Here is a 23,532-nt window from a genome sequence, read left to right as displayed (position 1 = left end):
GCAAGGTCGGCCAGCGGTCAGTGACTGGCAGTGGAACTAAATTGCAGACCAGTTGCCTACAACTTGTTGCCCTTTGCGCGCTTTTCGATTGTGGCTTGGCGTTGATTTGTTTTATTGCAGCGCGAAAATGAAAACTTAATCGCACACAACCAAAACAAAACAATAATACAGAAATAAAACTTCTGAATTACGCTGTTTTTGGTCACGTCAGCGCGAGTCATCGATACGAATAAATATACTATACAGAAATGGAAATCAACTCAAAATCGAATAGAAGACTAACAAAAAATTTGCCATACGGATATGTCACTTTGCTTATGGAATGCGCTTAAGTTTCCGAGGACGGTCGTTGGTCCGTATGCCAAGCAACAAAGTAACGCGCGCTCAGAATGCGCAACACGCGCTACAATTGCTGGCCAGCTGGACGGACGGCCGTCCGTTTGTCCGACATTTGCTCCGACGAGTACGAAGCAGAAATCACACTCGGAAATCGCGTTCATATTTTTAAAGCAATCTGTCGTCAAGCGACGAGAGTACAAGTATGCTCGTAAAGGGAAAGGCACCCGATTGCATTTGGGTGCTTCGTTGCCTCAAGTTCAAGGTGATTGTTTAGTAGAGCAACAACAACAATAACAACAACAACTGCAACAACAAGCAAGCGCCATAATTGGGCATCACCTGAACCGAAGCAGCTGAACTTACAGCATGACCTTCGTCTCTGTGCTAAAGAAGTTGTTAACGAACAGCACAACAGGCAGATAAAACAAAATGGATTTAACAACATAACAGCTTTTAAAGCAGAACATATTTTGGAATAAACTCGTATAGCACTTTACAAATCGTGTGGGAATTAAACTCAAATCGATAGGGCTAAAAATCAACTCGATTTCCAAGTGACTTTTCTTTACAAATACAAAGTATGTGCTGACTCATATGAACATTTTAGAGACGTATTTTAAGTGTGCATTAGTCATATTCTTTATTAAAAACAATAATTATCATTTATCATATTATCACATCAACGTTGAAAAAAGAATATCAATTTAATAACAACAAGGGTATTTCCCATTAACAAAACCCACGTCAAACGATTTAAAATAGAACTGTGTTTAAGTATTCAGTTGTTTAGAAACGTACGTCACTCGACTTTGGAAAACAATTTTCAATATAGCAGCACAGTCTATAATTAAGTTTTTCGTGGTTTATAAATGCAGAATTTCTTCAATTTATTTATTATAATTTATTTTCTTATGTCAAACACATTCGCGTGTTGTGAGTGGCAGATTGTATGTTAAGCAATGCATCATTTAGAAATATATTTTATTTATTTTATTTAAGCTGTTAATATTAATGAAATACTATACTTTCTTCTGACATCAAACAAATGTTGTTAATAATGTTATATATATGTATATGAGTACACATATTAATTGTCAATCAATGAGAAATGAGATGCTAAAACAAATATTAACAAAATACTTAATTACATTTTGGTAAAATATATGAAAGCAAGTCTATAATGAAACAAATACAGAATGAATCCTTTTGAAGCCGCATTATGTCAAAGTTTACAGCTTTGTAAATGAAGCAAACACGTTTGAATCATTAACAATTTTTAAAGTAAATCATTTCTTAGTCATTTCATAATCAGTGCTTAGTTATTAGATTGAATTATTTGTATTGGCGAAAGGAATTTGCTCCTATTTTGTGTAAAAGGCAGCTCCAAACATGGCTAAGTTATCAGTCTATAATGGAATCCTCTCTTTACCACTCTGGAAATAGCTAGGAAAGTGTATTTAAAGGGTAAATGAAATCCGATTGAATTGTAAAATGTAGTGTGTGCCATTTATTTAAGTGAATCACATTCTGCAATTGTTCGATTTATGAGAACTAAACTATGCATATTAGACAGCTCTGTCAACACTTAAAGCGTTGGTCAGTAGCTGTTTAAACATCTTAAGCTCCCACACTGCCAGCACGTCTTATGCCCACACACTCACATAATATAACATACACACATGCCACTCTACTTGTATATTGTTATCGCATAAAATCTGTGGCAAATCGATTATAATTCACTTCCTTTCAAAAATAAAACTGAAGAGGAAGAAACAACGAGCCGTGCCGATCGATTTCCCAAACACAATTTACAACCTTCAACATTTTGCTGAAGCAGTGAGCTAGGCCGTTGCTCTATATAAATATTATAAATTATCGCTATTATTTATTCACTTGTATGTAAATTTATGACACATTATGCTTAATTGTCAATCATTGTCAATCACGAGCAAGCGACCACGACCACCCAGACAACGCATTATTGACAATGACACAAAATTTGAGCAGTAGTGCCACATTTTTTTCCCCCGCTCTCTCAGAAAACCTTTAAAGTTCAATCAACTTTCAGTTTCAGTTAACAGCTAGATAGATAGCCATGATGTGAGCCCTTGCCCCTGCCCCAAATATCAGCAGCCTTTGCACCAGTTTTCACCTTCTGGTTATCACATCAGCTGCCGTAATCAATTTATCAAGTCGTCGTCAAAAGTGTTGAAATCACAGAGGCAGCCAAAGTCAAAGCCGCGCCCCTGCAAACATCTCATGAAAAAACAAAAATTCAATTTTAACAAACATGTGAAATGAAGAAAAAACAAAAAACAAAGACTGAGAAACTCGCAAAGCTAAGCGCGCATAATGCAAATCTAATAATTTGTTAGATTTTTAATTGAAGCTTGGCCTAGCCTTGCCCATGGCATAAAATGGTCAAAACATTCGGTCACTGAGTCAACGCTGACGTCTCTTGGGCTACCGAGCGCCCAGAGCGTGCGTTCCGAGTCGGCTTGTTGAGGTTCAAAACTATTAGCGGGCACATGCAAACGATAAAGCAATCAAAATTGGAACAATGTGCACAGACAAGCAACCCCACATATAAAACAAATAAATTATAAATCAAAAAAAACATATACTACTCTATAAACACCAACACTGAGATGCTCTTTTCCGTAAGCCTAAACTTTTCTGATGAAGATTTTATTCTTCTAGCCACTATGTATTCCCTTTTTTAAATGTCTTTATTAGAGTTAGAGGCAGAGAGAGACTGATTTTGAACTGGAAATCAAATCAATATCGAGAAACTCTGTATACACATTTATAGATCACATAGTTATAACACAGACTTTCTGCCAGCTTTCTTCTGCACCACAAATCTTCTTATTTATCAAAATTTAATCTGCAATAAAAAGCTTTATGTATTTACTTTCAGATAAGTAGCTATGTATATTTGTATTCCTGCTTATACACAAAATTTTCAACTGCTTCTTGGAGTACCCCCACCGGTTCTGAGATTCTTTTTTATTTCTCTTCTTCTTCCCTTTCTTTCTATTTTTAACAAAATTTTTATTAATTTCTAAGCTTTTCTCTGTTAAGTTTTCTATTTATATATTGGTAGATTTATTCATACCTGAAACGGGGCATATCTAGCCGATAATAGTAATAGTATTATATATTCCCTCCACTGGTCTGAGATTCTTTTTTATTTCTCTTCTTCTTCCCTTTGTTCCTATTTTTAACTACTTAGCTTTTTATTAATTTCTTAACTTGTCTCTGTTAAGTTTTCTATTTTTATATTGGTAGATCTATTGACGCCTCTGACCAAGCTAACTTATAATAATAATAATAATATTAATAAATGAAAAAAATAAGAAATCATAAGTACACTGCAAAGTTTATACAAAAATCGTACACTTCCTTTGTTTTTGTAGAAGTGTATACAAATTGTCAGGCTTCTCGGCTGCTTATGTTGTGCTTTTTACTGCCGTTGCTCATTGCTATTACTATTTTGTTGTTGTTGTTGTTGTTGTTGTTACTTTTGTTTTTATTTATATTGTTGTTGTTGTTATTGCTTTTGTGGCGTGCGTCGCTTTTGACAGCTGACAGCGCGGCCTACTGTTTTGGGGCCAGTCAGCTAGATAGCCGTTGCCACTCATTGGATTTTTGTCGATTTTTGGCGATTCGCAATTTGGTTTTAATTCGATTTAGCCTCGAGGCGTAGTTAGTGCCAATAATGTTTTAATTAGCAATGGGGGCCCCCATTGAAATGAGCGATGGATGATGATGTGAGGTCGTGCATTGCTTGCAGATTAGGCGGACATCTGTATTTGAGTCTCGTTCGTATATGGAGTATGGAGATGTGAAGAGATATGCACCATCAAGTAGAGCGAGGTTTTATTATAATCCAAAGAAGTGCCATATTGCTAATATACGAGTATAAACCGTTCACGTGCAATATTCTTCACTGTTTAACAAAAAAACTAAAGCTGCATAAAAACCATTTAAACGAACGTTTTAAATCAAGAAACTAATTGCCGCCAAGATTCTTAAATTAAGTATATAATACTAATTTATTTAGTTCGTTTTGTTGACTTTCTTTTAAAATCAAGCCAATTAAAGATAGCTTACTAAAAATTTCCAATGCATTTTTAAACTCTCAGTAAAATTTTTGGTAACTTTTTTTCATAAACATTATAACTTTTCTATAACATACCTAGTGTTTAGTTGTTTGTCAATATTACATTTAAAATTATTATAAGCAATAGAATAAAACTAATATGCAACAACTTCAAACATTCCTGAGCTTGATAAAAAATTAAAAATAAATAAATAAAGGCTAGTAGAAATGAAACTACAAATTACATAAAATTTAGCTATTCTACACGAATATATTTATTGGAATTTAAGCAAAAAATAAAATAAAATTAGCTGACTTTTTTAATAAATTTCTTTTCTTATTCGTATTGCCATTTTAATAAGAAAAATATTTATATTAATATTTTTTCTTAAATATTCTAACTGCGACTGCCTTTGCTACTTTCAGCTGGTAAAGGCTTTTAGTTTAACTTTCGTAGATTGCTCGAAGTTAATTCAACAACTATTATTAAATTGTAGCTGAGATCATGACACAAGTTTCTATATAACGAATTGAAGACTTTAATTTTGTAAAACGCCCATCGAGACAAGCTCGTTTGTATATTTATTTGAAATAACTGCCACATAGCAGCGCATTAATTGGCGTTTCACACAATTTTGCACAATTTATTATTTTTAATTTGTAGTTGGGCCGTGTTAAGTGCAAACATATAATATAGGTAGGTACATAAATATAAAAATATGTACATACATACGATAATAGTTTCAGCAAGAAACCAAACGCTTCGTTGAGCACGCAGCCGACGGCGCTACCATTGTCTATAACAATATGTACGAGTACTCGCGCATAATGATAATGATTCGATAGTTGGTTAGTTCTTGAACCCATGGCTTGAGCCAACAATTGCCAGTTGGCTGGCAGCCGTAACTAATATTGCTTGGGTACGAGTATAGAACAGACAGTCGGCAATGCCATGAGGAAGACAGTTTTGGTTCAGGGACAGGCCCCCTCCTCCGACCCACTGACAGTCCGATAGTTGAGCTTTGAGGCTGCGTGCCGCTTGTCACAGCCAGTCACAGATCGGCCGGAACTGACGGACATGCCCACTGAATACGCACAAAAAAAAAACAGAAACAGAAACAAAAAACAAATCAAAACATTTGATGTATTAAAAATTAATTAAACAAAAAGTCGCCACTAATGTAAAAAACACAATCTACAAACACATTTAGCGTGCACTTGACCTTCGTTGTAGTTGCTGTTGTTGTTGTTGTTGCCGAAATAAAACAGAGGCATGAATTCTCCAATTCTCGTCGAAATGCACAGCGCGTAGTAATTTGTTAGCTACACTTGATTTTGATTTGGTTGTTGTTGTTATTGTTGTTGTCGGTATTTGAACTTCATGATTTTAATTTAATGCGTAGCCATAAACGCTGCCCGATTTTGTGCCCCGGCTGTGTCAGACTGGCTGTGAATTTTTTATTTGTTAGCACACACACACACACACACATATATACATATTGATATACACTCGCTTATACATAGTTAGTTGCAAGTTTAAATAAAGGCAAATCATACTCGTAGCATTCGTTTATTCATTCAGTTGTTCGTTTTACATGGCGTATGCGCAATGTTTATTATTTATTGCGTTTCGTATTGTAATTGACATTCGTTTTTATGACTTCCTTATTTGGGCTATGACGCATACATACAAGTAGACAGAAGTGAGTGGGCACAGCTTCAAATGCAAGCGAGGGGCACTTACAAAATTCACATTGGTAATTCCTTTTCAACTTTGGAAAGCATTTTGTTTTTTCTTTTCAAAAAATGCGACCGAAGGCGGATCTACATACCTTTTCCATGATCCCACAATCCAATTCTATACCTCTTTATTTATTATTCTGCCATCAATTACTTAACATCGATAGAAAATGCGACCGAAGGCTGATCTACATACCTTTTCCATGATCCCACAATCCAATTCTATACCTCTTTATTTATTATTCTGCCATCAATAACTTAACATCGATATCTTAAACATACACAGTCTATTCAAAAGTAGCGATATCAATCATTTTTATTAATTATTTCATATAATACTGTTTTTAGATACCATCTACTTATTAGATCAATACATTAATTGTAAAGCAATATCCGACAACACTGTTGCAAGCATTTTTAAACCTTTATTTGAAAATGAAACTCTTTCGGATCAGAGTGTGGTTGGTATACATAAATATTTTTTATAAAACCTACAAAACTTTGTATGTATATTTTAGATACCATTGTTTCCTTTAATACAATTTTGATATCATGTTGATTTTTCGAAACATTAGAATACTCACAAATTTACAAAACCACTTTGTCTTTATCATAATAGGATATAATTATTGAATACCTTTCCAAATAGGTTTAGTTCTATAAACAAATTAACAGAAAGTAACAATTGAATATTCCTATATTTCTAGATTTGAAGGCTATTAGTTTATTTAACTTAAAGCCTTAAAGTATAAAAAAAATAATTCTGATAATTATTAATCAAAATAATGATATAGAAGAAAAAATTATGTATAGGTTTATATTAAAATTATTAAAATTAATTTTATAAATTCAGTTATTTTCTTGATAATTTAATATAAATGCTGAATAACAAATTCGTAAAGAATCTTGAAAATAGCTGACTTAAATGAAATAATTTAAAAATATTCAATATAAAAATGTTAAAATAAATGATAAAAAAGAATAAAATAAAAAATAAATTAATCAATTTATTTCATTTACATATAAAGCTCTTAATATTCAACCTATTTAGGTTGAATATAACCATTTGGTTAACAGAAGAAAATGCTATAAGTTTCCGTAAAGAAGTTTGATTTAATCCTCCTAATGCTCCAACAATAATTAATAACTAGCTTAGATTATTAACGAATCTACATTTTTCTTCTGCTTTTCGATAATCAGAACTAAGAAGCCAGTTCAGAAGTTAAGAAGTAAAATGATAATATTAAAAATTTGCTTGGAAACATGTCCATTCATAGAGGCTACTCAAAATGTTCATTATTCATTGCTTAAACTGCCCTCGTGACTTACATGATGGCATCAAATGTTTCATTTAAGTACAGTCATTTTTCCTCACATAACAATCAAAAATATAAAAACCAAAGCCTCTGACCTCTGCACACAACGGCGTGAACATCGTGCGGGGTCTGCCCTTATCTGTGGGCATCTACGAAATGTAAATCTTGTAACTGACGCCCCTTGTTGGCTCTTAGCCATGACCTTCATAGAGTTTTTATTGTACATACTCGTATATACATGTCTACTAATAATCTCCCAGCTAATCAAGATCAATGGGAGGCTCTGCACATCCGCTGTGTTGTTGGCATATAGCTCTTCACATACCCCTAATGTAATCGTAAGCTTTGGTGGCCTATGGCATCTTTGAGAGCTGATCGAGTGCTCTTTGGTTTATTGTTTGCTTTTCGCATTTATTTTGACGTTTAAGCATTTGAGTTTGTTGTAAAACAAACGCAACGAACCGAGCTCCAGGCCATGGATGAAGTAGTGCCGGTCACTCGATATACTGACTACTATAATATTTATGCGCAGCTTTAAATATGAGTGCCTACATAATTAATTAACGATTGAAACAATGCTAGCCATCAAGCTGAGACAGCCATGTCAAATCTAATTGCATAATTGGCATAATCGTCATATACACTTACTTGTACATACTCTTAGTATATCCTCTAGCATGTTGCTGAACAAGAACAAGTTGCGGCAAAGCGCAAAAATTAATTGCAATTAAAAAATTGAGAAAATTGTTTCATTGAATTTATTGCGCACAAGGTGAGTGGAGACAATGCGACGAGAGACAAGTTGCATTGAAGTTGCATAATATTTTCACTTTTTACATGCCACCACATGAGCAGCGATCGGTCGATCAGGCGATCAGGCAAACGAGCGATCGCACACTCGCGACAAGGCGTTGGCAATAAAAACAAGTTTTTTTCCCAAGTCTTTTGTTTCAATGCAACGACTGCCCCGGCAAATATCAATAAATTCACGTTGTTAATGAATACTTAACCTGCTGGTATTATAGCCAATTGTGGCATGAATTAGTGGAGTAACAGTCTGTCAATGAAACAAATAAAAAAGCTATAGTACCTATATGCATTGTTATTCACGTTTTAAATGTGATCTGTGTAATGAAAATGAACATATTATTGTAAAACACTTTCTTTTATTTTGAACATAAAATATCTAGCTTAATCTATGTATAAACATTAAAAATACCTAAATATTTAACTTATACTCAATTTACAGAATGTGACCAGAAAACATAACGTAGTTTTAACTTTTCTTCTTATCAAATAAAAATTATGTATATTTAGGTCAGTAATGCCTAAAAATGTAGGTCTTATTTTAATTAAACTTTTTATAAACTCAATAAATAAAAACCATTGTTTTGTGGTCATAGTTTATTTGTACGGTTTTTGATCAAATAGTTTTACTGATTCTTAAGCTGTTCAGAATTTTCTCTCAGAAGAAAAAAAAAAACAATTATTGTTGACAAGTAGGAGAGTGTAAAAATAAGCTTTGTCTTTTACTCATTTTTATTTAAAAATATTTATAACATTTTAGAGTATGCTGAGTTCTAAATTTTATTGCTTCTTAAAATGCAGAAAGCAACTTATTTAATTAGTTGTATTTTAAATTCAGTTTTAATTTATTTTATTTTATTTTAGAATATTCTTAAATTATTTATTTATTTATGGGGCTAGCTCAAAGTTAAAACTAACAGCTAACAGGCTTATAAAGTGGCTACTAGGGCCTTAGGCTATATTTGTTTTCGTTTTACATACAATTAATATTATAATATATTAACTAATTGTGCTATTTACATTATTTACATTTATAATATAGAATATTCTTAAATAAAATCAACCTTGTGCTCCCCAACAGCAACAAATTAAAAACCGTCAACACTTTTATAATTATGTTCAAGTATTGTATTTTATTGTACAAAGCAATAATTTAAAGTACTCGGCGCAACAAATTGCAGCTTTTCATTTCTGTTTGTTTGTTTTTGTTTGTTGGCTGTTTGCACATTTTAATTAATTTCTAACTGGGTAAGTGGTTCGAGCTAACCTTTAGCACATTTCAAGTTGAAGTTTATTAACCCTAGGCCGCAATAAACAAAACAACACAGCACAACACAAAAAAAAACTGAAAGCGCTCGTGGTTTTCCAACCTTCAATGGTCAGGCGGTTGCTACAAAGTTGAAATTTCAATTTAAGCGCCAATGTGGCAACAATTGTTTTGTTGCATGAATTAGCAAAACAAAGTTTAAGCGGTCAGCATGAGGAAGGCCGATGGGAACTGCTAGACTAAAGGGAAATGTAGGTGTCAAGTTTTCGAAAAATATGAAAAACCATACAGTTACCAATATATGCATTTATTAAATACTGTTAGGAATAAATGTAGACCCATATTTGTGGAAGCATGCTCTATTTTGAAATCCAATATTGAAGTGACGATAATAATGGAAAACTGATGAAAATTGAGCTTTTAAATCGCCTTGTTGGTATGACAGATATAGCAGAGGCTGTTAACATCTCCTATAGATCGAATTAATGCATGTTGGTTAATGTCAGCCACTGTGTGGAACAGATTGGTGTCCTTGTGACTCTTCCTGTTTTCGAAACTCGAATATCCGCTCCGGGAATCGATTGAAGCCATACAAAAAAATTCGCAAAAGGAACTTAAGACCATCCCGGCCGAGGCCTATAGCAAGTATGTGGAAAACAGTCTTAGCCTAAAAGCGAAAATAAATATTTCCATTACAAATAAACCGGGTCAAATTTGTTCAGATATCTCGTGCATTAATTGCTCAGCAACCGTCCCCCTAGAGCGTTACCAGAATTTTGAGATTAACCAGAAGCAGACAAAAAACTCGTTAGCACCTCGTTTTAAATCCCAACAGACCCTATTTAGTATCTGCTTCACACGAGACTTCCTGTCAATAGCTTATAAAAAAGTAAATAAATTTGAAAAATCGTAATTTAAATCCAAAAAATTACTTGTCTACAAGAGTAATAATACCATAAATTTTAATTCTATATAATAATGGATAATCAACGAAAACAAAATTTGTTTTCTAATTGGCAAGCATTGTTAATGTTCTCTCGCCCGACGCAATTGCAGAACAAATGCGACTTTTGTACATAAATACAAATAAATAAAGGCACTCTGTGGGGGGCACTCGAGCGTGCATTTTGGAGGTCAGGCAAACGAACGCAAAAGCTATATAGCATTATCATTAATTGGAACATCATTGAGGCGCGCAATGTACCGCCCATTGGGCTTAGCGCGCGGCCAAACACTTAAACAAATGCATTAAATGCCAGACAATTATTTGCCAGTGGCAGAGACAGAGACAGACCTCAACACAAACACACACACACACACACACACACACCACACGCACACACAATTCGCATGTTCAATTCTTATTGGTGTGCATATATGTATGTACGAGTATATGATCGTCCAACTCTGACATTTCACTTCGACTAATCTCCAGCCTGAGGTCAATTTCAATTTCAGTTAAGGCCTCCAAATTACACATGTACTATGTATACGTATTACCTGACAGTCCAAATAATTGACCAAATGTCTTGCGGCAAAAATTCCTTCTTCTTTTTTTTTATTTGTGAGAATTTAAAATAAAGACGATATTATCTGCGCTTGGCTGTTGTCTGGACAAATATTTAAACAGCAGTGCGCTCAATTGTTGTACAATAAGCACTTGGCGCAATAGTTGTTGCTGCATAAAGTTCAGGGTCAGCATGGGTTAACAGCAGCAGCAACAACAACAACAACACCTGCACTTTTTTTGATGCACCCGCATAGAGCAGGCAAATTGTTGGTCGCAATTAATGGAGTAGAGAGAATGCGATCTGGCAATTAATCACCAATAATATTGACAGCTGATTGAACCTATACTTAAAAATGGAGCTTTACGTAAACAGAATTGTCTTTTAACACCAACTATATGGATATAATAAAATAATGCTTTATAAATCGAATTATTATACTTTATTTAGAATTGCTAGATTATTGTCAAAATCTTTATACAGATTTTTGTAATTTTTTAATATAATCATATATTTAATTTATTACAAAATTAATACTAAATTATTATTATTATTAAGTAATAATGCCAATATAGGTTTTTCAAATCCTTTATCATTATTCCTATTTCTTTTTATCTCCCCCTTTTCTAGAAAAAAAAAGCCCATAATGCTCTATTTTGCCCGATTTAAGCATTCGCGGAAGACTTTAGTGATGCAAGTTGCATCCGATGTGTCGATTTTTCCTATCTAAATCAATTATTATCGATATTTGATGTGGTACCAACACGCTGGTCTCAACTCGCATCACTACCATAACAACAATAAGTCTTGCTCCCACAATGAGCAAATTTCATTTTCTGCAACTTAATGACGATTGTTTACACGCCGTATGTAAATACTTGAGTTTGGACGATCGCTTCAACGTTTCACAAGTTTGTACGCGACTGCGTCAATTGGTTCACGAACGCCCTACACCCAGTCAAAAAATTGAATTTGACTTCGAAGACAATCCTCCAAAGAGACAACTTCTTTTGGAAAGCAGAACTATAATAGAACTGCACGTTAAAGGTAGCCATGGGAAGGAAGACTGCGAAATGCTCTCCAGGAGCATACAACGGATGATAAAACTTGAACGGTTGATAATAAAACTAATTTCTGCTCTACACGATTGTTGCTTTTGTAAACAATCTCTTTTCAAAGCCAGTAGTCAATTGCCGATCTTGAGAATCCTTGAGCTAAGTATGGAACTAATACATCGAATTTTTATTTATATATTTTTTTAAAATTTATTCTCTGGCTTTTTAGCTTCAGGCGCTGCTTGTCTAGAAGCATTGCGCTCCTTCAGGCATCTTGAAGAGCTCACGCTGCATATAAACAATATAAATGCTGGCCATTTGATGGAATGTTGCAAATCAAACACGAAACTCCGTGTATTAAAATTGTGTGGCTCGGGCGCCGAAGGTAGTCTGGAAGGCATTGCTGCGCTCTGCAACAACGTCGAAGAACTGGAAATACTTCTCGAAAGCAATAGGGATTATTCCCCGTTTGCTAAGCTGCTGAACTTGAAAAGACTGACTATTTATTGCGCTCAAAGCGACCTGGCTAGAAGATTTTTGAACGGTTTTAGTACTGAAAAATTAGAAGAAATTGAGTTGTTTAGAAAGATATATGGAATAACTGACCTTAAGTTAAGTAAGAAAATTGTTAGTATGAAGGCTTTAAAATATTTAGATGGTTATTTCAATGATACCAAATGTTTAGAGCTGTTGACGCAGTTACACGATTTAGAAGAACTTTTTATTGACGTGTGGTACGATGGGGGTTTCTCTTCATCAATATTGAAAATAGTACAGGTTTGCCGAAAACTTCAAATTCTGCACGTAGGGGGTGAATCATTTAAAGGAAACGAATTCGTATTTAAAGTATTGGAAGTATTAAAGAAAGTTAGAGATCCCACGACACAAAAGCCACTGCTGTTGGAACTGGAACATTGTACGGCGCTTACGGCGACAGAAGTAAGTGGGAACATTTTATTATTTGTATTATTGGTTTATCTAAGTTTCATTTGTCCATCTATATTACAGATGCAAAAAATTGACCACGCATATTTGGACCTTTACATCATAAATTACGAAGATTATAGTGACACTGATGTATTAATGATAGTGTGAAGACTTAAACCTGATTCCTATGAATATATTACACATAATTAACAATCACAAGTGGCCTACAGTCGATTAAAGTTGTGATATTCATGTGTATATTCTACATTTTACTCGAGATGGTTTTCTATTTAAAATAGGGCTTCTCTTAAAATTTACAAGGAAACACATATCCCAGTATTATATTTTAAAAGAAGCATCGCCCATACTGTGTCCGCTTTTAAAGCATTCATGGATAGAACACAATATAAAAAGATTTCCAATTTTAGTTGCTAATGCATATATTTACGATTTGCAATGTAAACATACTTTCAAAAGTGAAGGGAGCGGGATTGATGGGAACAGCTGTTTGCTATCGATTAGCAGTTTTTGATCGTAAAATCTGGCAACGCCAATACTAATGCAACAGCTGAAGAACGAATTAAAAACTTTACAATCCGAACAAATAGGCCCTTAAAACTACATATATTGAATTGGGAAATTGAAATATGGAAATTCCGGATACTTACTACAGTAAAGACGAATATGTAGAAACGGTAGGTGAATTCGTAGTCCGCAGTTGTACATCTATTTTGTTGATGACCTCATCGGACTTTTTTTTTTGCAGGCCTCTGGAAATAAGGTGAGCCGCCACACAGTTCTTTGTGGTTCGCAGAATATTGTCCTGAATGGCAAGGTCATTGTGCAGAGCGGCGCCATCATACGCGGGGACTTGGCGAACGTTCGCACCGGTCGGTATTGTGTGATCAGCAAGAACTCTGTAATACGTCCACCATATAAGCAGTTTAGCAAAGGAATCGCCTTCTTTCCCATGCACATTGGTGATCATGTGTATATTGGGGAGGGGGCGGTTGTGTCTGCCGCAGTGATTGGATCGTTTGTGTACATTGGAAAAAACGCCATAATTGTAAGCACCACATTTCGTTGTTATATTTCTTGTAATTTGTATTTTTGCCCTTAGGGTCGTCGCTGCACGCTGAAGGACTGCTGTGTAATCGAAGACGGTGCTGTGTTGCCGCCAGAGACCACAGTGTCCAGCTATATGCGCTACACAGCCAAGGGCACCATTGAAGGCGGTCAGGGCAATCCATGCTTTGTGCCCGCTGCAATGCAAGACGAAATGGTGAACTATACAAAGTCCTTTTATGAGCATTTTATACGCACGCCTGCGCCGGCCAGCTGAGATTGATATAGGAAGTAAAATATATAGAATTCATTAACTTCTAAGGCTCTAGAGAGCTTTAATTCGACTTTGTCTAATACTTTTCCATGCACTAATATTTAAAAAAAACATTCTTTAGGAGAAACGAGTATGCATAATAAACTTATCTAATATTTATTTACATACACATCCAATCAGTCGATCAACCCTGTCTCACAATCATAGGCCTCATGTCCAATCTCAAATATGGGATAACTCATGCCAGTGCGGCGCGCAATAACCGCCGCTGTTTCCTCCGAGTTATTTAATGTTTGCGCCTGAATATTGCGATTCAACAGCAGTACCGTAGCCGTATTGCGACAATTTGAAACAGTGGCTGTGATGTGCAGTGGTGTTTGTTGACCGTCCGATTCCGCATTAACATCGGCGCCGAACTGCAGCAATAATTGCGCGCAATCAGAATTATTCCACTTACAGGCCGAGTGCAATGGCGTCCAGCCGAGTTCAGTGCGGGCATTGGGATTGGCGTGATGTTGCAACAGCACTTTGGCAATGTCTACAAAATTGTTATAGCAGGCGCGATGCAGTGGCGTGTAGCCGTCGTTGTCGCGCGCATTTACCGTATCCGCATCCAGTTTTAATATCTCACGCACCTCGCTCATGCGGTTCTCATTGACGGCCCACAGAATCATTCGCTCAATGCTGGCTGCAAACAAAAACAAATCAATTTATTGTCATTTAAAAGTATGCAACTTTCCACCTTGCGGGTTCTTATCCTCTTCTATCAGTTCGTCGGCATCGTCATCCCATCCACTCACAAACATGCCACGCGGCACTTTGGCGTACCGCAGCTTTTCCACTTGAGATTTCTCCTCATCCGAATCGTAATCGCCCATTATTTAGAAACGTTGAAATAACTTCAGTAATGCCGGCGAAGCTAGCAGCAGTTTTAACATATGTATGTGTGAACATTCATAATCGATAGGTCGTTCGTTATCCAACACTAAACAAATAATGCGAGTATTCGATAGCTACCTGGATATTAATCGCTTGCATTGTTTGCACGCTTTAGTTTACGTTTTAGAAATCACACACAAGCATGGCCAATCCCCAAGACGAGCTGTGCCCGCCACCCAGCGCCGAGGATGATGAGTTGACACTGCCCCGTGCCAGCATGAATAAAATAATTAAAGAGCTCGTGCCAACAGTGCGTGTGGCCAACGAAAGTCGCGAGCTTATCCTGAACTGCTGCACAGAATTCATACACCTGATCAGCTCCGAGGCCAATGATGTTTGTAACCAGCGTAACAAGAAGACCATTAATGCAGAGCACGTACTGGAAGCATTAGAACGCCTAGGATTTCGCGACTACAAACAGGAGGCAGAAACTGTCCTGCATGATTGCAAAGAGGTGGCGGCAAAACGGCGTCGTCAGAGCACACGTCTGGAAAATCTTGGAATACCCGAGGAGGAGTTGCTACGACAACAGCAAGAACTGTTTGACAAGGCGCGTGAGGAACAGGCACGCGATGAGCAACAGCAATGGATGAGCATGCAGGCGACAGCGGTGCAACAGAGCACCGCGATAATGCAAAGACAACATACCGCAGACGGTAATGGAGGAGGAGGTGGCATCGGTATTCCCGGCGTTGGCAAGCCCAGTGAGGATGATGATGACGACGACGAAGACGATTACTAATAGAATAATATTAGAAACTAACTTTAATTGCTACTGGACTAAAATCCAAGCAAATATAAACTATGTACATACATATATACCAGCTAGAATTGGAATTTGTCAAGTATATAAAAATAAGAATCGGCCATAAATGAATTGGTCTGTGTGCCCGATAAATAAATATTTTATTGGACACACCAACCCAATTGCTTTATTTCTTCATGTACATATGTATTAAGCAGTAATTTATTTTGTCAAACAGTTAGTACTAAACTATTGCTATAAGTTAGGTTCAACTTATTTTAGTATTGTTTTTTAATTGCTGCTCTAGAGGTGATCACAGTTCTGATTTATTTATACATATTCATATTGTTCTGTTAAAAGGCAGGTTCGACCCGGAAGCTGTGCCGCATGATTGCAAATATGTGGCGGGAAATCGCGGTCGTCAGAGCATAAGCCTGGGAATATCCGAGGACGAGTTGTTTGGACAACAGCAGGAACTCTTTGACAAGGCACGCGATGAGAAAACATAAATGGAGGAGCATGCAGGCGACGGCGGGTCAACGGAGCCCCGCGATAATGCAAGGACAATATGCCTCCGACCGTACTGGAGGAGGAGGTGGCATCGGAATTCCCGGCGTTTGTAATCCCAGTGAGGATGACGACGATGATTACTAATAGAATAAAATAAACAAAATAAGACGGCAAAGCATAGAATCGGCCATAAATGAATTGGTCAATGTGCCCTATAAATAAATACATATTTTATTGGACTCACCAACCCAATTGTTTTAGTTGTTCATTTATTTAGCAATATTTTATTTTGTCAACAATCTGGTGGTGTTTTAAAAATTACTGACCAATTAAGTCGGCCCTAAAATGCTATACTAAACTATTGCTATAGATTCAACTTATTTTGGCGGGAAAACGGGGTCGTCAGAGCACAGGCCTGGAAAATCTGGGAATATCCGAGGAGGAGTTTTTGGGACAACAGCAGGAAAGGGGCGCGAGGACCAGGCACGCGATGGGGAACATAAATGGAGGAGCATGCAGGCGACGGCGGGACAACAGAGCCCCGTGATAATGCAAAGACAATATGCCGCCGACCGTACTGGAGGAGGAAGTGGCATCGGAATTCCCGGCGTTGGTAATCCCAGTGAGGATGATGATGACGACGATGATTACTAATAGAATAAAATATACAAAATAAGACGGCAAAGCATAGAATCGGCCATAAATGAATTGGTCAATGTGCCCTATAAATAAATACATATTTTATTGGACTCACCAACCCAATTGTTTTAGTTGTTCATTTATTTAGCAATATTTTATTTTGTCAACAATCTGGTGGTGTTTTAAAAATTACTGACCAATTAAGTCGGCCCTAAAATGCTATACTAAACTATTGCTATAGATTCAACTTATTTTGGCGGGAAAACGGGGTCGTCAGAGCACAGGCCTGGAAAATCTGGGAATATCCGAGGAGGACTTGCTGCGACAACCGCAGAAACTCTTTGAAAGGGGCCGAGAGGACCAGGCACGTGATGGGGAACATAAATGGAGGAGCATGCAGGCGACGGCGGGACAACAGAGCCCCGCGATAATGCAAAGACAATATGCCGCCGACCGTACTGGAGGAGGAAGTGGCATCGGAATTCCCGGCGTTGGTAATCCCAGTGAGGATGATGATGACGACGATGATTACTAATAGAATAAAATATACAAAATAAGACGGCAAAGAATAGAATCGGCCATAAATGAATTGGTCAATGTGCCCTATAAATAAATACATATTTTATTGGACCCACCAACCCAATTGTTTTAGTTGTTCATTTATTTAGCAATATTTTATTTTGTCAACAATCTGGTGGTGTTTTAAAAATTACCGACTAATTAGGTCGGCCCTAAAATGCTATACTAAACTATTGCTATAGATTCAACTTATTTTGGCGGGAAAACGGGGTCGTCAGAGCACAAGCCTGGAAAATCTGGGAATATCCGAGGAGGAGTTGCTGCGACAACAGCAGGAACTCTTTGACAAGGCGTGCAAGGAACAGGCTCGCGATGAGCAACAGCATTGGAGGAGCATGCAGGCGACGGCGGGACAACGGAGCCCCGCGATAATGCAAAGACAATATGCCGCCGACCGTACTAGAGGAGGAGGTGGCATCGGAATTCCCGGCGTTGGTAATCCCAGTGAGGATGATGATGACGACAATGATTAGATAGAATATAATAAAATAAACAAAATAAGACGGCAAAGAATAGAATCGGCCATAAATGAATTGGTCAATGTGCCGGATAAATAAATACATATTTTATTGGACCCACCAACCCAATTGTTTTAGTTGTTCATTTCTTTAGCAATATTTTATTTTGTCAACAATCTGGTTTTGTTTTAAAAATTGCCGACTAATTAAGTCGGCCCTAAAATGCTATACTAAACTATTGCTGTAGATTCAACTTATTTTGGCCGGGAAAAAGGGGTCGTCAGAGCACAAGCCTGGAAAATCTGGGAATATCCGAGGAGGAGTTGTTGGGACAACAGCAGGAAAGGGGCGCGAGGACCAGGCACGCGATGGGGAACATAAATGGAGGAGCATGCAGGCGACGGCGGGACAACAGAGCCCCGTGATAATGCAAAGACAATATGTCGCCGACCGTACTGGAGGAGGAGGTGGCATCGGAATTCCCGGCGTTGGCAAGTAAGGAAGATTATGGCGACGACGACGACGGCGACGATTACTAATAGAATATATAACAAATATAAACTACATATGTATGTATGTACGTACATATGTATATACTAGGCAGAAAATAGAATCGGCCATAAATTAATTGGTCAATGTGTGTAAATAAATATGTTACCCAATTGTTTTATTTCTTCATGTATTTAGCCATTTTTTATTTTGTCAAACAGTTGGTTTCTTTATAAATATCACAAACCCACTAGGTCGGCTCTTAATTGCTATACAAAACTATTGCCTTAAGTTCAGTTCAACTTATTTTAGCATTGTTTTTTAATTGCTGCTCTAGGGGCGCTTCTAAACTTTTTAGTTGTTCTGACAAAAGGCGCGACATCGGTTCAGTTGCATTATGAGTGCCCGGCACATATTTATTGGCCAATATTTCGCTGTGCGTTTTCCAAAATTGGGCCGATATCAAATCCTCGTGCAGTGGCACAATCGCCTGTCGGCACTTCTCGTCGGGCAGCTCTCCGGTCACAACTCGTTTGCGTAATAAAATGGTTCCCTTGCGATACATTGCAGGCATGTTGTTGTAATTAATGCCGAACTCTTGGAAGAGCAGCTCGTTCTTATCCGCCGAAAATGTGCCACGCAAGCGTTCCTCCGCCTGCTGATTGCTCAGACCCGTTTGCAGTACCAGTTTCCAAAACGCCGTATTGTATAAATTATTCACATGCACATCAGCCTGACGCCAGCTCAGATAGTCGCGAAGATTCTCATCGGAGGGATAGAGTACGACACGTCCATCGAAACAGGGTGCATAGGCCATGGGTTGGGACATCCAGTGCGGCCAGCGCAGTACATAGGACGAGGAGAACAAGCTGGTCACATAGGTCAGTAGTTTGGCCGAACGACGTTTGAATGCCGTCGTCTCTTTGCGAAACACAAAGGAGTACTCGTCACTCTGCCCATAGGCCAGCACAATGTCTCGGAACTCCTGCATTACCGTAACGGCAGCGGCATTCATTACGTTTAGCGCTAAAAAAATAAAACAATTAGAATAAAATGAAGACTGGGAGACGCTACTGCTTACCATTCTCATCATTGGGTTTCTCAAAGTCGTGCACTTTGGAGAATTTGTGAAACTTTTTACCATCGATTCGTATGACAATCCAAACATTGGGCAATATACTGTCATCCTGTTCGTAGGACTTTACATATTCGTAGCGGCTGCAGGCCATACTGCGTCTAGAAAGGATTGCGGTCGCTGAAGCAGTTGTTCGGCTTTGCAGCAATGTGTAGATAGCACGAAAATACATTCAAGCCAGTTGAGAGCGTGTTATTGTGGAAGACCGCATGTAACCGGAAAAATACTAGATTTGTACATATGCATGTAAAAATGCATTAAAATCGATCGATTTATTAAGATATGGACAGTGAATAATGGATTTATTTTTAAATGGTTTCACGTTCTTAGCAACCATTAAAATCAACAGCGTTTCATGGTTTCATTTTATTTTTTGAAATACTAGTGCTCTTGCCTCTGGGCACACTAATTGCAAGCAGCTGTTCCATTATAAGTGTTTAAAAAGCCCGGTTCACTATTTTATTTACATTCAATCGAACACATATGTACGTTTGTTTGTTTCATGACATTTTATCGATTGGAAGTGAAGTTATTGCGTTTTAAGTGTCAGTACGTTTGTGTTATCGGCGCGAAAATGAACTTCCAACAAAGAGCCGAAAATTGGTAAAACTTTTACCGAAACGTTTCAATTGATGAAACAAGTTTATGGCGATAATTGTCCATCCCGTAGCAGAGTACACGAGTGGTTTCAACGTATTCAAATTGGTCGTGAGGACATAAATGACGATATGCCGCCGACCGTACTGGAGGAGGAAGTGGCATCGGAATCCCCGGCGTTGGTAATCCCAGTAAGGATTGATGATGACGACGACGATTACTAATAGAATAAAATATACAAAATAAGACGGCAAAGAATAGAATAGGCGAAGGCGGGACAACAGAGCGTTTCATGGTTTCATTTTATTTTTTGAAATACTAGTGCGCTTGCCTCTGGGCACACTAATTGCAAGCAGCTGTTCCATTATAAGTGCTGTAAAAGCCCGGTACACTTTTTTATTTACATTCAATCGAACACATACGTTTGTTAAAATGAGTGTAAATTACGAACAAAATCAAGGCGAAATTGATTTCATAACTGAGCACCAAGCGGTCGTACTGTCAGAGGATGAAGAGGGCGATCCTGTAGTAGCCACAGACAGTCGCAAATCGTCGGAAGTCAACAATTTCTCGGACGCCATTGACACTGAGGATGCCGAAGCAGACTCTATAGGTGCTGCCAATACTTATGTCGTGGCCAACCATTACAATGAGCTGAAGGAGGCCGGGCGCAAGGAGCGTCACAAGTCGAAAATTTTCTACATGCGCAACTTTAACAACTGGATCAAAAGTCAGTTAATTAACGAGTATATGTCGCTAATAAAGCATCAGAAGCGTCTGGGTGAGTCACTGCGTGTCCTGGACATGTGTTGCGGCAAAGGTGGGGATTTGCTCAAATGGGAGAAGGCGGCCATAACGCATCTAATTTGCACCGACATTGCCGAGGTATCTGTGGATCAGTGCCAGCGTCGCTATCAGGACATTTTGATGCGCGCCGAGAAATCGAAATTCGGGCATAAATTCACCGCCGAATTCTTTGCGTGCGATTCAACGCTAGTGCGTTTGCGGGAACGCTACATGGACGCGTCGCTGCAACTGAATTTAGTCTCGTGCCAGTTTGCCTTTCACTATTGTTTTGAGTCTCAGGCTCAGGCCGAATGCATGGTGCGCAATGCTGCCGAGTGCCTGCAGCCTGGTGGCTTTTTCATAGCCACCATACCGGATGCCTACGAGATAGTGCGGCGTCTGCGTGCCGCTGGTCCGGATGCACGAAAATTTGGCAATGACATGTACAGCATTGAATTCGAGGAGGAGATAAATAATTTGCCGCTCTTCGGTGCCAAATATCAGTTTCGTTTAGAGGGCGTTGTTGATTGTCCCGAATTCCTGGTGCACTTTCCTACGCTGGTAAAGCTGTGCCGCAAATACGGCTTGCAGCTGGTGAGGCGCACAACCTTTGCCGACTACTATGCGGAAACATTGGCCCAGGGCCGTCAGCTGCTGCAGCGCATGTCCGGTCTAGAAACGGTGCACGTGCAGCGATGTGGCGACGATCAGCAATATGAGCATGTGCGCAAAGCCTTTGGCACGCATCGCAGTCGTCCGCTGGGCACACTCTCAAAGGACGAGTGGGAAGCAACAAGTGAGTAGAATATGCTAATGTATCTTAAAGTTAGACTTCACTTCCCGTTTATTTTTTTTTAGCTCTCTATTTAGTTTGTGCCTTCAAGAAATGCAAAAACAGTTGGGACACCAATGGTAAGCCAGTGTTTCAATTCGATGACTGAAAAATCTTAGTTAAATATGTTTTTTTATATAAATATGCATCAAACAAAAGCATGATCAGAAATAAATGTAAGCCGAAAGTGAAAGATCATGGTATAACATGTATTTTGTATCTTGTTATGAATCCGAAAAGAACAAAGTAAAATAAAAATAAGACAATATTTAATTTGAAGAACATATACTTACAATTTCCTTATGAAAACGTTTCTTATAATAAACCAATTCAAAAAAAAAAACAAAAAAAAAAATGAGTAAATAAATTTGTTATTTTCTCATTGATAAAGCTTTTCATCGATACTGAATTATATATTCGTTATCTATTTCAAAACTAAAATAACGAAGTAAGTCAAAAGCTTACGATAGAAAAGCAAAAGCATTTGCATACATACAATATTTAAAACGTTTATTTAGAAAGAAAATGTTAATAATAAACTGTCACGATTGCGACTTTTTAAGAGAATTGTATTTAAAACGGTTATAAAGGGCTTAACAATTTTTTATTTTAATTCGAGCTTGAAATGCTTGGCATGTCTAAGGCATCCGATTGTTTAAAAGGCCTTCAATTTAAAGAATAAATGAAGTATATAAAAAATTTAAATAAATGAAGCGATAATTCGGAAACTCTGTAAACCTCAGAAATATGTAAATATAGCTTCGTTATAAGCTTCGAAAAATGAAGCTTACGAATTTCTTTCATTAACTTTAGAAATTAAATAATTCAAACCACAAACAAAAGTTAGAATAATAATGTTTTGGTGGGCTGAAGACTTATTGTCTGACATATCGACGTTATGCCGTATTACCATCTTTTTGATCAAGTATATATAGTAAAGTACTTTTTACGCCGAGGTTTTCAAAAGACCGCCCAACCCTCTGTAGCTTTTCAGGCGATAAATTGTGCTCTCGGGTAGCTTTGATAAGGGAGCTTTCACCCAATTTCGTGATGATTGAGTTTCGAAACTGGAAATGTTGGCGACGAGGAAGAGTTGTCGGAAAAGCTTATTGGAAGCAACTTTTTGTTGTTGTTGTTCGTTTTTCGTTTTACTTTTCTGAAGCCAAGGCGCACAGCTGTTGCTTTCACAACGCGCTTTTGAAGGACATCGGGCAAAGGTTAGTCTTGACGTTTACGTTGCCGGGTTGCCGTGCCTGGCACCCAAATGCATCAATGGCGAACATTTTTTACAACACCTTAAACAAAGGTAAACAAGAAGGAAAAATGAAACCAAAAGGGCTGCTGCGTTTATGGCCAAAGGCATAAAATCGAAATTGTATGAAAATTGTGCCCATTGATTAGGTCGATTGCTTCAACTAAA

General features: G+C 37.5%; 6 protein-coding genes across 6 annotated transcripts; 4 read left to right on the top strand and 2 right to left on the bottom strand.

The window, feature by feature from the left end:
• The first annotated feature begins 11,916 nt into the window (after positions 1-11,916).
• On the top strand, positions 11,917-13,336 carry LOC115626468. The gene is made up of 3 exons (XM_030521851.1): positions 11,917-12,300; positions 12,367-13,076; positions 13,146-13,336. Exons 1-3 carry the CDS (start codon positions 12,156-12,158, stop codon positions 13,230-13,232), a joined length of 942 nt encoding a protein of 313 aa, XP_030377711.1. The 5' UTR covers positions 11,917-12,155; the 3' UTR covers positions 13,233-13,336.
• A 293-nt stretch (positions 13,337-13,629) lies between these two features.
• LOC115626384 (dynactin subunit 5) lies at positions 13,630-14,566 on the top strand. Its single transcript, XM_030521743.1, has 3 exons — positions 13,630-13,759; positions 13,831-14,130; positions 14,185-14,566. The coding sequence occupies exons 1-3, from the start codon at positions 13,712-13,714 to the stop codon at positions 14,404-14,406; spliced, it is 570 nt and encodes a 189-aa protein (XP_030377603.1). The 5' UTR covers positions 13,630-13,711; the 3' UTR covers positions 14,407-14,566.
• Positions 14,440-15,317, bottom strand: LOC115626383 (ankyrin repeat domain-containing protein 49). The gene is made up of 2 exons (XM_030521742.1): positions 15,146-15,317; positions 14,440-15,091 (listed from the first exon to the last, which is right to left on the bottom strand). Exons 1-2 carry the CDS (start codon positions 15,279-15,281, stop codon positions 14,580-14,582), a joined length of 648 nt encoding a protein of 215 aa, XP_030377602.1. The 5' UTR covers positions 15,282-15,317; the 3' UTR covers positions 14,440-14,579.
• Positions 15,318-15,458: 141 nt separating this feature from the next.
• Positions 15,459-16,264, top strand: LOC115626436 (protein Dr1). The gene has a single exon (XM_030521811.1). The coding sequence runs from the start codon at positions 15,485-15,487 to the stop codon at positions 16,082-16,084; it is 600 nt and encodes a 199-aa protein (XP_030377671.1). The 5' UTR covers positions 15,459-15,484; the 3' UTR covers positions 16,085-16,264.
• Positions 16,265-18,938: 2,674 nt separating this feature from the next.
• Positions 18,939-20,220, bottom strand: LOC115626410 (probable tRNA(His) guanylyltransferase). The gene is made up of 2 exons (XM_030521776.1): positions 19,844-20,220; positions 18,939-19,788 (listed from the first exon to the last, which is right to left on the bottom strand). Exons 1-2 carry the CDS (start codon positions 20,067-20,069, stop codon positions 19,061-19,063), a joined length of 954 nt encoding a protein of 317 aa, XP_030377636.1. The 5' UTR covers positions 20,070-20,220; the 3' UTR covers positions 18,939-19,060.
• Positions 20,221-20,910: 690 nt separating this feature from the next.
• Positions 20,911-22,407, top strand: LOC115626387 (mRNA cap guanine-N7 methyltransferase). Its single transcript, XM_030521746.1, has 2 exons — positions 20,911-22,076; positions 22,139-22,407. Exons 1-2 carry the CDS (start codon positions 20,927-20,929, stop codon positions 22,219-22,221), a joined length of 1,233 nt encoding a protein of 410 aa, XP_030377606.1. The 5' UTR covers positions 20,911-20,926; the 3' UTR covers positions 22,222-22,407.
• The last annotated feature ends 1,125 nt before the right edge of the window (positions 22,408-23,532 follow it).

Source organism: Scaptodrosophila lebanonensis, unplaced genomic scaffold (assembly GCF_003285725.1).
Source record: "Scaptodrosophila lebanonensis strain 11010-0011.00,11010-0021.00 unplaced genomic scaffold, SlebRS2 tig00000085-arrow-pilon, whole genome shotgun sequence".
Taxonomy (NCBI): Eukaryota; Metazoa; Arthropoda; class Insecta; order Diptera; family Drosophilidae; genus Scaptodrosophila; species Scaptodrosophila lebanonensis.
Note: the sequence above shows the minus strand (reverse complement) of the source record. Positions and strands in the feature narration are given on the sequence as shown.

Coding starts and splice junctions, on each gene's coding strand:
- LOC115626468 (XM_030521851.1), top strand. CDS start 12,156: ATGCTCTCCAGGAGCATACAACGGATGATAAAACTTGAACGGTTGATA. Junction 12,301..12,366: donor CTTGAGAATCCTTGAGCTAA/GTATGGAACTAA, acceptor CTGGCTTTTTAG/CTTCAGGCGCTGCTTGTCTA. Junction 13,077..13,145: donor CGGCGCTTACGGCGACAGAA/GTAAGTGGGAAC, acceptor TCTATATTACAG/ATGCAAAAAATTGACCACGC.
- LOC115626384 (XM_030521743.1), top strand. CDS start 13,712: ATGGAAATTCCGGATACTTACTACAGTAAAGACGAATATGTAGAAACG. Junction 13,760..13,830: donor AAGACGAATATGTAGAAACG/GTAGGTGAATTC, acceptor TTTTTTTTGCAG/GCCTCTGGAAATAAGGTGAG. Junction 14,131..14,184: donor TTGGAAAAAACGCCATAATT/GTAAGCACCACA, acceptor TTTTGCCCTTAG/GGTCGTCGCTGCACGCTGAA.
- LOC115626383 (XM_030521742.1), bottom strand. CDS start 15,281: ATGGGCGATTACGATTCGGATGAGGAGAAATCTCAAGTGGAAAAGCTG. Junction 15,092..15,145: donor AGAGGATAAGAACCCGCAAG/GTGGAAAGTTGC, acceptor TTTTGTTTGCAG/CCAGCATTGAGCGAATGATT.
- LOC115626436 (XM_030521811.1), top strand. CDS start 15,485: ATGGCCAATCCCCAAGACGAGCTGTGCCCGCCACCCAGCGCCGAGGAT.
- LOC115626410 (XM_030521776.1), bottom strand. CDS start 20,069: ATGTATTTTCGTGCTATCTACACATTGCTGCAAAGCCGAACAACTGCT. Junction 19,789..19,843: donor GAAACCCAATGATGAGAATG/GTAAGCAGTAGC, acceptor TTATTTTTTTAG/CGCTAAACGTAATGAATGCC.
- LOC115626387 (XM_030521746.1), top strand. CDS start 20,927: ATGAGTGTAAATTACGAACAAAATCAAGGCGAAATTGATTTCATAACT. Junction 22,077..22,138: donor GGACGAGTGGGAAGCAACAA/GTGAGTAGAATA, acceptor ATTTTTTTTTAG/CTCTCTATTTAGTTTGTGCC.